This window comes from Cryptotermes secundus, unplaced genomic scaffold, assembly GCF_002891405.2.
Source record: "Cryptotermes secundus unplaced genomic scaffold, Csec_1.0 scaffold1678, whole genome shotgun sequence".
Lineage (NCBI taxonomy): Eukaryota > Metazoa > Arthropoda > Insecta > Blattodea > Kalotermitidae > Cryptotermes > Cryptotermes secundus.
In genome coordinates, this window is record NW_019742005.1 from 48,099 (window position 1) to 62,696 (window position 14,598).

The 14,598-nt window shown below is 38.3% G+C and overlaps 1 protein-coding gene across 1 annotated transcript in view; it reads left to right on the forward strand.

Moving 5' to 3' along the window:
• The window catches only part of LOC111872996 (probable ATP-dependent RNA helicase DDX43), a 49,061-nt gene extending 35,263 nt beyond the window's left edge, over positions 1 to 13,798 (forward strand). Inside the window, exons 11-12 of the mRNA XM_023867343.2 lie at positions 3,147 to 3,309; positions 9,976 to 13,798. Coding sequence (XP_023723111.1) covers positions 3,147 to 3,309; positions 9,976 to 10,143 — 331 coding nt within the window. The 3' untranslated portion in view covers positions 10,144 to 13,798. The remainder of the gene's footprint in view (positions 1 to 3,146; positions 3,310 to 9,975) is intronic.
• The last annotated feature ends 800 nt before the right edge of the window (positions 13,799 to 14,598 follow it).

Here is a 14,598-nt window from a genome sequence, read left to right on the forward strand (position 1 = left end):
CTGCTGCTGGGGGGGGGGGCTCGGCTTTTCGCAACATGTCACAGTATATAGTTGCCATCTTGTAGTGCGCTCAATTTCACCTGTTACTTCACGACATGTTTCGGCAACATAGTGCCATCATCAGGTGCCCTAATTACGCTAATCTATTTCATTGCTTGCCTTTATAAAATTATTTAAAAAGTATTTAAAAGGTGCGTATTTGTCAACTATAATAAATTTACACACACTAAAACTTGTTAAGATTATTCATCTTATCTGTCATAATTAAAACTTGCATGTGGTTCTTCCACTATGGGGGTCGTTTTTCTTATATTCTGTGTAAACCGTGTCTTATGATGTGTGTTCCCTTCTTAACTGAGAGTTTTGTTCATCATCTTCAGTGAACATAAACCTATCACCTACGCCTTCCAGCAGAAACGGAACAAATGCTCACTAAGGCAATTCAATCATCTCAACTTCATACCAACAATAAATATTTGTATAGAAGTTTAATAAGTGGTTGTCTCTTCATATAGCAACATCCCACAGTATAATTGGTGGAATAATACCTTTGATGACATAACATGCTATTCCATGCAGAGGAATGGTTTCATCAAGTGATAATAGTTAAATAGGCAGATAGATTTAGGGGCTTTTCATGTTTATGGCTATTCACACAAGGACTCACACAGTATAACACTATTTTAATCGCTTTATTATACTGAAATGGATTGATTAATCATGATTATATTTAATCTTTGAATTCTGCTACCATTAATGGTGTTAGCCACATGAATTGCTATTAGGAACGTTTCTGTACATTGAAATTTCAGTTTCACATATATTATGTGAAATATGAATCTGCAAATGTGTAATTCATTTGTTGTTTCTCTATGCTAACATTATATATATATATATATATATATATCTAATGTGTTTAGTAAGAGGGCTTTTTTTTTTATATGTCGTAAGTCTAGTGTTTCATGAATTAATGTGTTTAGTAAGTGGGCTTTCTTTTGTATGTGAAGTAAGTCCAGTGTTTCATGAATTGTACCATATATGTGTCCTCTTATGAGTATGAATTGGATAGATTTAGAGTTCTGTTTGTTTGATTTTATTACATTTGCTCCTGGAATCACATTTTGAATATGCTGCATGGTAGGCGCCATACATTTTTATAATGCAGAAGAGAGGGATTTTGAATTCTGTTATAAGGAGTGTCATCTCGAATATATGCACAAGAATACCTTAATTTTCTCTTTTGATCACTTTCCTTCAGCGCACCTTTCATCCTTGAAAGCTGATGTTCTGCTGAGCACTAATTTATGGAAGAGTACTGTTTCTTCAGTCTTGTGCATATTTCAGGTTAATATTATTTTATTCTTTCCATTATCCTGTGGAGCATTACCCACTGTATCATGCTCTCCTTTGGTTTATGGTGTATCTTTCTCAGAATTAATGGAAACCTTAATGCTGCCCTTAAACTTATACTTCCAAACAAGCAAGCAAAGGATCTTACTGTCACAACATTAAATTATAAAGTGAGATCTTCTTTGCTCTCCTGTCAGTAAACCTTTTGCGTGACACTTTGTCCATTTCCGGGGGGCGTGCGGTAGCGTAGTTGGTTGAGGGGCTATGCTACAAGCCAGAAGGTCGCGGGTTCAAGTCCCGATGAGGTCAGTGGATTTTTTCAGTTGACCTAATCCTTCTAGCCGCACTATGGCCCTGGGGTAGACTCAACCACTAACAGAAATGAGTACCAGGAATTAATTAAATAATTTTCCTGGGGAGTAAAGCGCGGCCAGCGCGTAAGGCTGACAACCTTACCACCATCTCTGAGCCAATTGTCTAGATAATGTGGGACCCTCAACGTCTCACAACCCTATGGGCCTTCACGGCCTGGTACAGGGATAGCTTTACTTTTACTTTTTACTTTGTCCATTTCCCCGTAACAAGTTGTCTGCTGTAATTTTCTTTGTGACAGGATGGCACTGAAATTCTCTCTTTCTGTTTTCTGGTCGTATTGAATGTTGATAGAGTAGGTGGGCTGATTCCATATGTTCATGCCGTTTCACCTTTTTTAATAATTGGTCCACAAAACATTTTGCATTTTTCCTCCAAGGGAAACTTCTTTCACTTCCTTCTCACCATCATTGCTCACCACAAGAATGCTTGAAATCTGCTGTATATCTCGTGCACTGAAAACTGTGGGCACGTAGCATAGTACAGCTTTTTGCCGCATTGCTCACACTCATCATTGTCACTTTGTAATTAGTATTCTAAGAAACACTCTAAGTGTACACTAGTACACTAGTATTCTAAGAAACACTCTAAGAAACACACTAAGAAACTGTTCTCAGCAGAATTATTTAGCCTTTCAGAATCAAATTTTCATACTGTAACCATCGTTTTTCATTCAGGGCCTACTTTTAATTACACCTTACTGATATTTTCACAATACTGAAAACATTTTGCACAAAGATGTATGGGAGAATGGTGGGGACCTGGCAGTATTTGTATAGTACAGGATATTTTATTCTGGCTTTTATTGTACAAACATTTCATTGTAGTTTCAGATACATTTTCTTAATAATTGGAAGATTAATCTGGATGAGAATAGGATCCGTTGGTAGGCTTTTGTTGAACTGAGCATGTATCCTTGGAATTAACCTGATCATTATCAAAGCCATGCAGGTGAATGTGTTATGCTTGCTATGCTGTGTGGATTATATATGTGGTGATACTGTTTGAAATGCACAGGTTATTTAGAATTGAGGGAGTTTGGAGGGTGTTAGATACAAAGAATTTGAAAGGCTTGGAAAGGTCTATTTTGAAGTACTATTCTCCCATTTGCCTGCAGGGACTGTAGAAAACAACAAAAAGGTTCAGGTTACTTGGTCCCTGGGTACCACCTGAATGAGAGTCAGACACACTTACTGCTCTGCTGTTTTGGGTTTTGAGATGTGCTGAAGTTCACTTGCAGTAAAGGTGGAGGCATGTTAGCTCAGTATATGTAACCATAAGTGAAAACAAGCATAATAAATTGAAAATCAATATGAAGTGATGAAGTTGCAACTCAGATATTTGATTTGCATATTTCATCAGTTGTGGAAAAAAAAAAAAAAACTAAGAAAACTTTCCATTTAATTTTTATTTTTTACTTTCAGTCACATATTCAATTATGACTTCCCACGCAACATCGAAGAGTATGTGCATCGAGTTGGCCGGACAGGAAGAGCTGGGAGGACAGGTGAATCAATCACTTTGCTTACAAGACAAGATTGGGCACAAGCCAAGGAACTGATCACAATTCTTGAGGAAGCTAATCAGGTAATATATTGTAACATCATGGTTTTGGAACAGTTATTGTCTCCCTGCTATTTCACTGTACTCTCACTGGTTTGTCCGCTTGTATCTTACAGTGAACTCACTTGTGATGACACACACTGCTTCACTCTTGCTTCTTCACGTGACCACTTTATGCTGCTTCTAAGCCCAGAATGAGACAAACTATCAAATTTTAGGAGTGCATTTTTGTAGGTGAAGTTGATCTTGAAGCTTCTTGTGGCTGATCCTTGGCCATCAGTGATCAGTGTAGTCTGGGTGGTTGTCTGGAGTCCAGAAGCCAGTGGGGGGCGGGCTTCAAGCCTGTCTGCCAAGAAAGGTGCACACAGACACTCCCCTTGTGCTTGGCTCATTTCAGTCATATCCAGAAATATGATGAATTCAGTTTATCCTTAGACTGACTGGGCAGAAGTTTGTTTGCCTACACATTTCCACGTGGCTACTTTTCCTTGAGATACATACAGATGCAGTTCAGTATGTTGTGAATTATAGTGTTGAAAATGAATTATATATGATACCTTTGTACAGCACTCTTCATAGGGGACATGCTGTATAAAGTTTCATGGGAAATATCTTGACAGTATAGTGCTGTGTAAAGCAGGGATTTACAATATCATGACATAATTACTATCACCTCTAAAAAGATGTACTGACTGAAGAACTTCATGACATCGGTATTTGATTAGAAGCAGGCTCAAAGAAATCATTATGTGTCTTTGCTCTTCAGTGAGGGTTGGCAGAAATACAGCTCATATTCATACAAAGTTGCTGAAGTTACGGCCTTACAAAACTATACAGTAGAAGCCTCATTTGATGGATACCGGTTAATTCAAAATAATTCCCCACCTTAAAGTGTATGAATTTTAATGTTTTTTAAAGTGATTAGTTTAAAGTATGGTTACTTTTTAAGTTGAAGTTGCATTCCATGCCAACAGTGGCTTAAAGTTTTAATTATTCAAAATTCTTTTAGCATAACTCTAGCTAATTTTAGCTTCCCATCCCAAATCTGAATAGTACTTTGTTCAGCCCTGAAATTCTTCAAACAATGGAAGAATGCAGGTAACCTTTAGTTCATGACAGTTTGGGTGACAGGTTTTTGTGTGAGTCACAGCCATTCACTGCTTCATCAGAGCACTGTTTCAGTTTAGTACAGTTGAGAAAAAAATTACCATTGCAGTAGGGACGTGTAAATACCAGGTATATTCAGTTAAATCTTTTGCATAGTGTGTGTGTGTAATATGAGTAAAAAGAAGAGGAAAAATGGCGCTAAACATGGTGATATGGAGAGTGAACTGGTTTTGCAGTACTCAGGTCTACAGTATTGCAGTGAATGATCATACATCAAAAGGAGGGCTGATTAAATCGCACTGAAGATGGGAATTGAATTTAAATGCTTGAATGGATGGCTTAGCATTTCAAAGAGCAGTGGAACATAACATGGCAAGCTATAAGCAGGGAAGTTGTGAAAATGTTGATTCAGCAAAGGTGACAAAAAAGACACTTGTCATCACACACTATGCTCCAAAGTACATTTTAACATGGACAAAACTGCAATGTCTTACAATGTACATCCAAAGAAGGTACTGGCCTTAAAGGGAGAAGTGCCAAGGAGGGAGGGATACAAGGACAGTGAAGTAATGCAAGTACCAGTGCAAAACTTTGTCCTTTGACTGATGGTAAGTTTGAAAAAACCACATTACCTTAAAGGCTTAAAACATTATTCTTGAGACTAAAGTGAGTAAATAGAAGACTGTGTAGAGAGTGGCTGGTGTCTTTTGAAAGGATAACGGCTTGTGAAAACATAAATGTCCTTTTAATACTGGATCAGCGTTCTGCTAATGACAAGGATCTTAATCTGAAGCAAAGATGCCCATTGTATTTGTCTCCAAACACTATCAATTTACCTAATACTTCCAGCCGCTTTGTGGCACCGGGGTAGACTCAGCCTCTAACAGAAATGAGTACCAGGAATATTCTTGGGGGTAAAGGGCAGCTGGTGCCTAAGGCTGACAACCTCACTGCCATCTATGAGCTGACTGCCTACAAAATGTGGGAGCCTCGACGTCTCACAACCCTGTAGGCCTCCACGGCCTGTTACAGGGATACCTTTACTTTTACTTTACTTACACCATCAGTTACACCCTACCACCTGACCAGAGGATCATCTGCTGTATGAAAAACGTGTATCAGAAGCACCTTATGCACTTTTTTTTTTTTTTTGCAAACAACTGACACAAATGTTCTGTAGCAGACATTAGGAAATGGAAGATCTTGGATGGCATGTGTAATGTTGTGGGCATCATGCCTGTAGTTATCCAGAACTGTTTTGCAGAATGTAATTGTGGCACTCTGTGAGTGAAGTCAGAACTGAAGAGGATGAAGAAAATTTGGAATGATTTCAAGGTCACATGGATTATCCAAATATTTTTAATAGGTGATGATCCTGGAAAAGGCACCAAAGAAACAGTAGTAGCCAACTATGAAAATTCCATCGGTGAAGGCTACTGAGGATACTGTATCTCCAAGTTACGTTGTATACCTTCTCCAAGTTGAAAAAAAGAAACAAAAACAATTCTGGATATGGTTCTCCAGGTTCATGAGGTGGTGAAGGATGGATCTGTGGTGTTGAAACCCACATTGAGCATTCAGAAGTGGATTTATGTTCTTCAGGAACCACACAAATCAATGGTTTATTATGTGCCATGGTCTTAGAAGCATAGGTAATAGGACTCATAGGCCTATAATTAATTCAGAGGGGGCAGTATTTACCTGGTTTCAGTTTCTGAATAATGGTTTCTAGTCTCCAGGCAGCTGGAACTGAGTTTTTTGGCCATATACAGTTGTATGTGGACAGCAGAAACTCCTTGCATGTGGTTGGAAGGTAAGAGAGCATTTGGTTAAGGATCCTGTCAGGACCTGGGGTCATACTTTGACAGGAATGTAGCACTGCAGATAGTTCATCCATACAGAAATGAATTGTATGGCTCTGGGAGCCAAGAGGTAAAGTTAAGTGGCAGTGCTTCTGTGTTTTCTTTCATGAGTTTAAAAGAAGTTGCCACCAAGTGTGCTGGCAGTTACCCGGATGTGATGGTATCACTACTATCTGATGTGCCATGTATAGAAGTGACATTGCACTTAACCAGACACACATCATAGTTTCTTCCAGACAACATTTGAATGGGTAGACTGAGAAAGACTAGAAACAAAGATTTCCCATAATGTGCACTTGGCTCTGTGTAAGACACACTTAGCCCTGACCCAAAGGTGCTTAAAAGTAATCAAATTCTGCACTGTAGGGTGGATATTAAGGAACTTTGAAGAGAATGCTTCTGAGCATGGATGGTGTCATGACATTAATGTGGCCACCATGGAACGGGTCTGCATTGTGGTCTGGTGGATGACAATGAGATGAAACTTGAACAGCTCAGAGCTAAGTGCTCGTGAAATGCTCCACCATGGACTCAACAAATGAGAATTCTCAGTCCTTACTGACAGAGAAAGCTACCCAGTCAGCACATTGGATTATCACATTTGGGTGTCAGGATTTGAGTGGGAATACTGTGAAAATATGCTGACTTGCAGAGTAGCAGTTACTGCCGTGCAAGTTTGCAAAACTTGACCTCTCAAGATGGCTGCCATCTCTAAACTTACACTACAGAAGGTGAGGTTCAGGGGAAAAGAGCTCCCTGACCTTAAACATATGTATATGATGATTCCTGTGTTTAGGATTAGCTCAAACCCAGCACATATATCAGAAATTATTCTGCCTCTATACAGTAAGGACTGATTTCCACAGAATATTGTGTGCCTTGAAATCACCTACAAAAATTAATAGTGGGGGTAACTGTGCAGTTAGACTTGTCAGTTCAGCAGGAGGGATGGGAATTGTAAGTGAAAGAGTGGGCGTGTCGAGTTTCAGTGTTGATGAGCAGGAAAGGTGCAGTCCTTGAATAAGATAGCAGCACCTTTGTTGGCCCTGTCACCATCAAGGTGGGTTGTATAACCATAGAGGTTTAATGAATAGAATGGAGGTAGGTGTGTTTCCTGAAGACAGACAGTGACTGGGTCATGGTGTTGTTAGTGCCTGTAAGTCAGGAAAATGTGTACAGAAACTGTTAAGGTTCCATTGCATCAGGTACATTATCAATGGTCAGAAGAAAAGCTATAGACATTCATAAACTATGGTGCCTTGAGAGGTAATCATTCCAACCTCCCTCTGTCCCCTGCCAGATATGCCAGCAAGTCTGATGTGCTGGAGTAAGACCTGCTATGGTCAGGTATGGGTATGTGGCCCAGATCACAAACCAGAATGTGATCAGGACCAAGGACACTGCTTTCAGAGTGGTAATTTTTGACAGAGTTCATGGGGTTTGGGTAAATTTACACCAGGCGCAGCAAGGTTTGGGGGGGATCATCATTCTGACAGGTACTATTTTTTTGGGATGTGCTTGGTCTGAGTGGGTACGGCTTATGACTGAGTATTGACACCAGCTCTTTGTGAGCAGCAGAATGTTGATGCATGAGACTGGCTCCCAGTCATATGTTTCGATTAGACAAACTTTTTCCAGGCACCCAGAAAAGAAAGATCTTCCTTGACCCAAAGTTCCTGAATGGCCTTTTCATCTGATATGTGGGACAATTCCTATCACTGGATGCATGTGCTTCATAGCAGTTCACATAGTGCAGAAGACTTGGACATGTGCGTTGCCATGGACTAGGCTCGAAACACACCACTGTTGAGTGTGTCCAGATCTCTGGCACTAGAAGCGCCACATAGGGTTTGGAAAGAACAGACAAACGTCCTCTCATGCTCAACAAGTATTGACCTGGGCAGCAGGATAGAAATTTCCAAAGTTAGAAACACGGTTAGAAGAGGGAATGGCTTTTCATCCCTCTTCCTGACCAACCTGTTATGCTTTAGAAAAAAGATCTCATCTGACATGCCATCCAGGATGTCAGTTATCAGTACTCCCCATGATGAATGGAGGGACATGTACAAATTGTGAAGTGAGGAGTTTGGTCTTATGGATGACCTCTGCCTGTTTCTCATTAAATGTTTCAACTAGAAGCATCCCACTCTTCACTCAGGTTACGATGCTGACCTTACCAATAATACCATCAAGAGCTTTCTGTAACGTTGATTCATGTTACCCATGGATTTCTTCATGTCTTGGAGTGCTTTCAAAGAGTCTTTAACATTTAAATACAATTTACATCGTAGTGGACTTGAAGGGCATGTAAAAGCCATGACGAAAAGGGCCCCTCTGGAATCGTTAATGTCAGCGTGCCACTGGGTGGAGAAAAAGCAGACGAGACATGAAGGTCATCTGGTGTGTGGCAGCATGGGGACTTTACCCTTTTAGAGCATCAGTAATAATTCCAGTTCTAAAACTAATGGCAAGTCCTACACCATTGCCAGGCGGGTATTAATTTAGTGTATTTAATTTCAGTAACTACCTACATTTTAGTTCCTTTATTGTATGTTAATTCCAGATGGTCCCTTCAGAAATGTAAAATTCATGTTTCACTGTACACGTAGTATTACAGAATTCCCCCCACCATGCTTGTATGCACTCATCATATACAGATAAGAGAAAGATCACAGTTCTGACAAATTTTGCATTGGTTCCATTTAGCAGCAAAAGCAGATGTCAGTCATGTACCAGTGTGTTTGCCAGTAAGACGTAACTTCATTGGTGAAACAGCAACATGATATTTAACTTGCCATACCAGTTAATAATTATGGGAAACAGAATGCCCTGTGCCATCAAAAATTTCAGTATATGGAATTCATTTTGGCTTTGAAATTAAATAACCATGATTGATCTGCCATTTTACAGTCCAAAGGTACCATATTTCCCAGACCCCTTTTTATTTCAGGAAAATGCTATCTGTATTATGCAAGTCATAGTCTGACGTTATGGCAGGAATTTTTCGTAACAATTTCCCTCTAAGATCTGAATGTATCTTATGGTTTGGATGACACACTAGTTTATAAACAAATCATATTTGGTATTTACAGGATTGAAATTTTCAGACAAAATGTGCATATCTGAATGAGATAAGTATCTCATGTTATGATGAGCTTTTCCTGAGAAAATAGCCATCATTGTTCTGCAGGCATTAGTGGTGGTTTGAAACTCCCCAGGTATGTTTTGCAAGGGAAATGCCACTCTTGTAGGCTTAGCGGATAAAAAAAAAAAAAAAAAAAAAAGCAGAAATTTAAAAGTCACACTCAAGACAGATTTTGAGTTTAATTTGAACGTTTTCAAATCCACAATTACTCGTATTACGTAAATTTACATACAGCACATTTTTTCCTCCATCAATAACATTTTTCTTTTGGCTTATTTTGGATTTCACCCATTGTCTGGTATGTAAAAGACAAAAAAACCACAATGTTTCGGAGACTGGATCTGTCTCCATCTTCAGGTCCAGTGATTGAGACTAGCTCTTTCTAACGGGCCCAACTGAGTAGGTTTAACCTTCCCTATCCACCTGAAGATGGAGACAGATCCAGTCTCCGAAACATTGTGGTTTTTTTGTCTTTTACATACCAGACGATGGGTGAAGTCCAAAATAAGCCAAAAGAAGTACAGTATACACCATCATCAGAATCCTTTCAAGCCAACAACATTTTTATTCATGCAGGAAGTACCTGAGCAACTGATAAAAATGGCTGAACGATTTCATGCATGGAAAGAGAAGAAGGCTGCAGAGAAGGACCAAGAACGTATGGATGTGCGAGGTTATAGAGGTAGAGGTAGATGTGGTTTTGGAGGTGGTAGTGGAGGGAGACGTGGTAGGGGTAAATGGTAAAGAGAATATCATGTTGGATTTTGACTGTATAACTTATTCTTTATATGCACAGAATACAGTACTAATTGGGTACAAGAGAAGTATTCTAACATGTCAAGTTATCTCATTTTGCAGATATTTGCACAAGTAAAAGACAGCCTATTAACATGTTATTCAAGTGTCACTTTACTTGCTGCAATATCATTATTTGAGTTTTGGTTAGGTAAAATATATGTATTAGGATATGATGCAAAGTTTTGTGAACATATTCAATATGAATATGAATCAGTTATTCCTGTGGCCACAGCTGTTTTAAAAATAACTGTACTGTGAAACCACATTTTCTTATACAGGTCATATTAATGTTTGCCTTTTTTTTTTTTTTTTAAAGATGTTTTATTTCCAAGCAAGTATGAGTTGTGAAGTTTGAGGAGTTATGACCATAAATGTTGTAGATGTGAATAAACATGTACTGGAATCACCATTTGAAGGTTTTTCCTCCTCTAGTTTATATGGTCCCAGCCCAATCTGTTAATTCCTTTATTTAAGATGCAGAAGGGGACATTTACTGCTGCCATCCTCTCTATAGTGGGAAGGCTGTGAGATGTAGGCTCAGTTGCAAAGCCTTCTAGAGACATTTTTATTGTTTGAGATTCTGCCTCCTGGTGTAACTTTTTTTTAACCCAGAACTCTTCATACAGTTCATATAATCCAGGATACTTTATGCAATTTGCACTCAAATTGGACCAAGGTGTAAAGTGGCTGCAGTCGATGTTTGAGGTAGCCAGGTTGCAGGTATATGCACATGATTAAGTTTGTTTCTCAGTGAGAAATATGTGTATATGTTGTGGAAATACTGCTATAATTTGGGCATGTTACTCTTTAACTTTTTCAGATCAGGATGAGAATGAAGACAATGAGAATTTTTGCCAGTAGACTGATTTTTTCAGAGTAATAATTTGCAACACTAGCTACCTTTTGACAGTGCACCAAAGTGTAGTACCATATATACCTGAATGGAAGTTGTTTCTGAATGAAACATGACCCTGCACTAGGAAACATGTCTGCATAGAGAAGTAACTTTATGAACCGATTTCTTAATCTTACTACACACATGTGAAATAAGACAAAAATTAGATAACATGTTATACATGAAATGTATTGGGTTAGCTTCCTTTTTGAATTCAGTAGCCTTTATTCAGTTTCATTGTCTTCACAGTTCACTGCCAGCATTCGCAACTTCTTCAGATATACAGTTTTAAACCTTCTGACCATCACTTCTATAGAGATCTGTTGCTATGGTCTTGATCCACTGGCAGCAATTTTACACGAAGCTTCTTCATTGTCTCTGTGATGTTAGAGCCAGTTGGAATAAAGCTGTTTCAAATGATCATTAAAAAAGGCTTATTCAGGCAGTTATGAAGTCACCCCTCGACCCAAAGCATTATATGAATCATAGATATGGCATCCAGTGTTAATGACTTCAAAATGCATCAATCACAAGCATTCCTTCTTTTCTCAACAAAACTCTTGATCTCCTGTTGCAAACTTGTAACCAGTCCCCCATCAGTTCATTTAATCATCTGTCCCTTAGTTAAGCGACACAGTCAATAGCCCCATAGATAGCACCTTAGATATTGTTTCCATTCACACTCACAAACGGCAGTAGTTTTGTGCTGTTTGCCAACTTGGTCAACATTAATCAGTTGCATCTTTTCACTGTCTGATGTTTTTATGAGAACAGCTTTTGCATCTACATCATCGTGGTATAACTGGCTGGCATATTAACAACAGTACGGTGAAGTGTGGTAGTAACTTCTTGCAAAGCGAAGACCTTCACTACAAAGAAAACCATAACATTTTCATGCACCACCCTGAGTTGGACTTAAAATTTCATCCTGTTGTTGAGTAATGATATTACACAAGACTGACATTCCATTCTGGCTTTGAATCTGTGCAAACTGAATATTTGCACAGAAATGGGAAGGTCCAGTTTCTGTTGTCTCTGGAAACACTGTATTTTTTTTGCTGCCTCACATTTGTTTTGAATGCTTAATGACTTCAGTCTTGAAGCATACCTATAACTTGTGCCTAATCATTTTTACATTATTTTGTTTCACACAAGTACTTCTTTTCTGGACATGACCGGCCATTTTTTGCATTCATTTACACTTGCATTAGCACACAATCAACTGATATTGTAGATCAGTGACTTACTACTTTTGTTTCATTAATTTGATGGTACTTCTGGCAATCTCATGACAGTTTGTATTCTGACTTTGACACACATTTCTGTCTCACAACTCTTACATAGTATGATAGTGCGAGATGCAGTCTGTGCTACGAATATGCTAAAGGCTTAAAACCAATTAAAAACATTTTATATGGTGTGTACGTGCACACGTGTACACACACACACACACACAGTACATATGCATCATACAGTTATCTTGTTTCGAAGTTCTTTTCACTTTATCAGTAGCCACTTGTGATCATGTCTGCTGGTCTAATCCCCAACTATTTTACTACACACTACTGCACTCACAGACTTGCATCTCATCACACTGGTTCACCTCACATGAACACTGCACACCACTTCCAAGCCTAAGGTTTTTAATTTTTGTTGAAAAGCTCACGTACATGCTGGAGACAAGGCACATTTTGTTTCTGGAAGATGGGAGAGGAGCAGGTAGGTCTGGAAACTTCAGTAGGTGTGTGCATTGTATTCTGGTGTGTAACCTGCTTCTCCCCACCCACTGTCCATGTGACAGCATATATAAACGAGTATATATGTCATTAAAATTCATAATTACTTCCCATAGGTTTGTAACCCAAGCTCATCCTCCATTCAGGCCAATACAGTACTGTCCCTTTTGACATGACCCTGACAGTGCAAAGCAAAAGTACTGTACAGAGCCTGTGAGCTAACAGAAGAGACCATTATCAGAGCCCAAAACCCAGCAACATGTCTGTGATGACAGCGCCAGCGTGAACCCAAGCAAAAGAGGTATAACAGACTGTGAACGATCGATTCTACTGTGTTAGTAACCTATCTTGCGAGAATTATTTTGACATACAGAGAAAACTAGTTCTTACATACGGCTTCAGGATAATATAAACACAAGCTTATTTGAAAAGAAGCTGATCATAAAAATAACTGCTCTAGTTTGGGTAAAGTTTTTTTCAGTATGGTGGTATCAAGCCAATTGTTAGGTTTGACCACAGTAATACTGTGTTGTGAACTACAACAGATACTGCACCTACCACTGTTGCTGAGAACTGTCATAGAAATATAGGCAAATATATGTGATTTTGCAGCATACAGTAAATCACTGTCTACAGAAGCCTTTGGGTGAAAAGGATGGATTCAGATGTCTGCTAAACTTTGTAGATGCATTATTTAAATGGTTTGAGTAAAATGAGGTATGTTCATAATTTTTCTGTTAGTACATTTTATGTTATTTAATTAAGGAGAAGGCTGAATATTTTTAAAGTGATTTTCTTTACACAAAAATTACAAAGGTTTGACAGTATTGTGAGAATAAGTGAACAATAGTGATCCTTAAAGATTGATGTATTACATTTATATCATTCTGTATGTGTGTAGATATACATGTAAATCTAAGTTCTATACGCTGTATTGCAATGTTGGAAAATAAACACATTTCAGTAAGGCGAAAATAGCAATAATGTGGTACTGTCTGGTTTTAAATATCTGTGTGTAGAAACTACTGTAAGTAAAAAATTCAGCAATACATAGTATATTCTGGACTTAAATTTAAATACAGCAGAACAGAATGTAGACCAAAACTCTCACTCAGACCTTAAACTGCGTCATAACTGGGGGATGTCTTGAGACGTCTCATGGTTTTGTCTACACATCATAGGGTTGGATGAACCCTGCCTGAGTCATTAAAGAAGAACTCAGAACTTGCCAGATTAAAAGATTTAGCATGTAATTACTCATTACATAAACAATACAAGTACTCGGTGCTAATGACCAAACAGTGTACATTAAATATTGTACAAAAATGTTTTCACTCTGACTGATGACATGTCTCCTCAGAGCCTTTAACTTGAATACAACACTGTTACATATAAGTATAATGTCTGTCATGTTTTTAAAATACGAACCATGTACCCTTTTAAAACATGCATCCAAGCAAGACTTGAAATTAGAAAACTTGTAAGTTGAACTTTCTAAGTTGTACAGAGTAACATTACTAAAAATTTAACCCTCTCCAGCACACAGTGCTTGGATTTTAAAACTCTTCTCCACTCCATAGCATTCAAAAGTACTTGCATCTTTAATTTTTTTCAGGAGAACAGAGTTCAGAGTCTGGGGGACTGTCCATACTATGAATACTTATTAATTAAAGTTCTCTATATTTATTAACAAAGGAAAGATAGGAGATAATTTTCTCTTATGAGGAGCAAAGGAACTAGAATATGTAGTCAATAAATTTCACAAATACC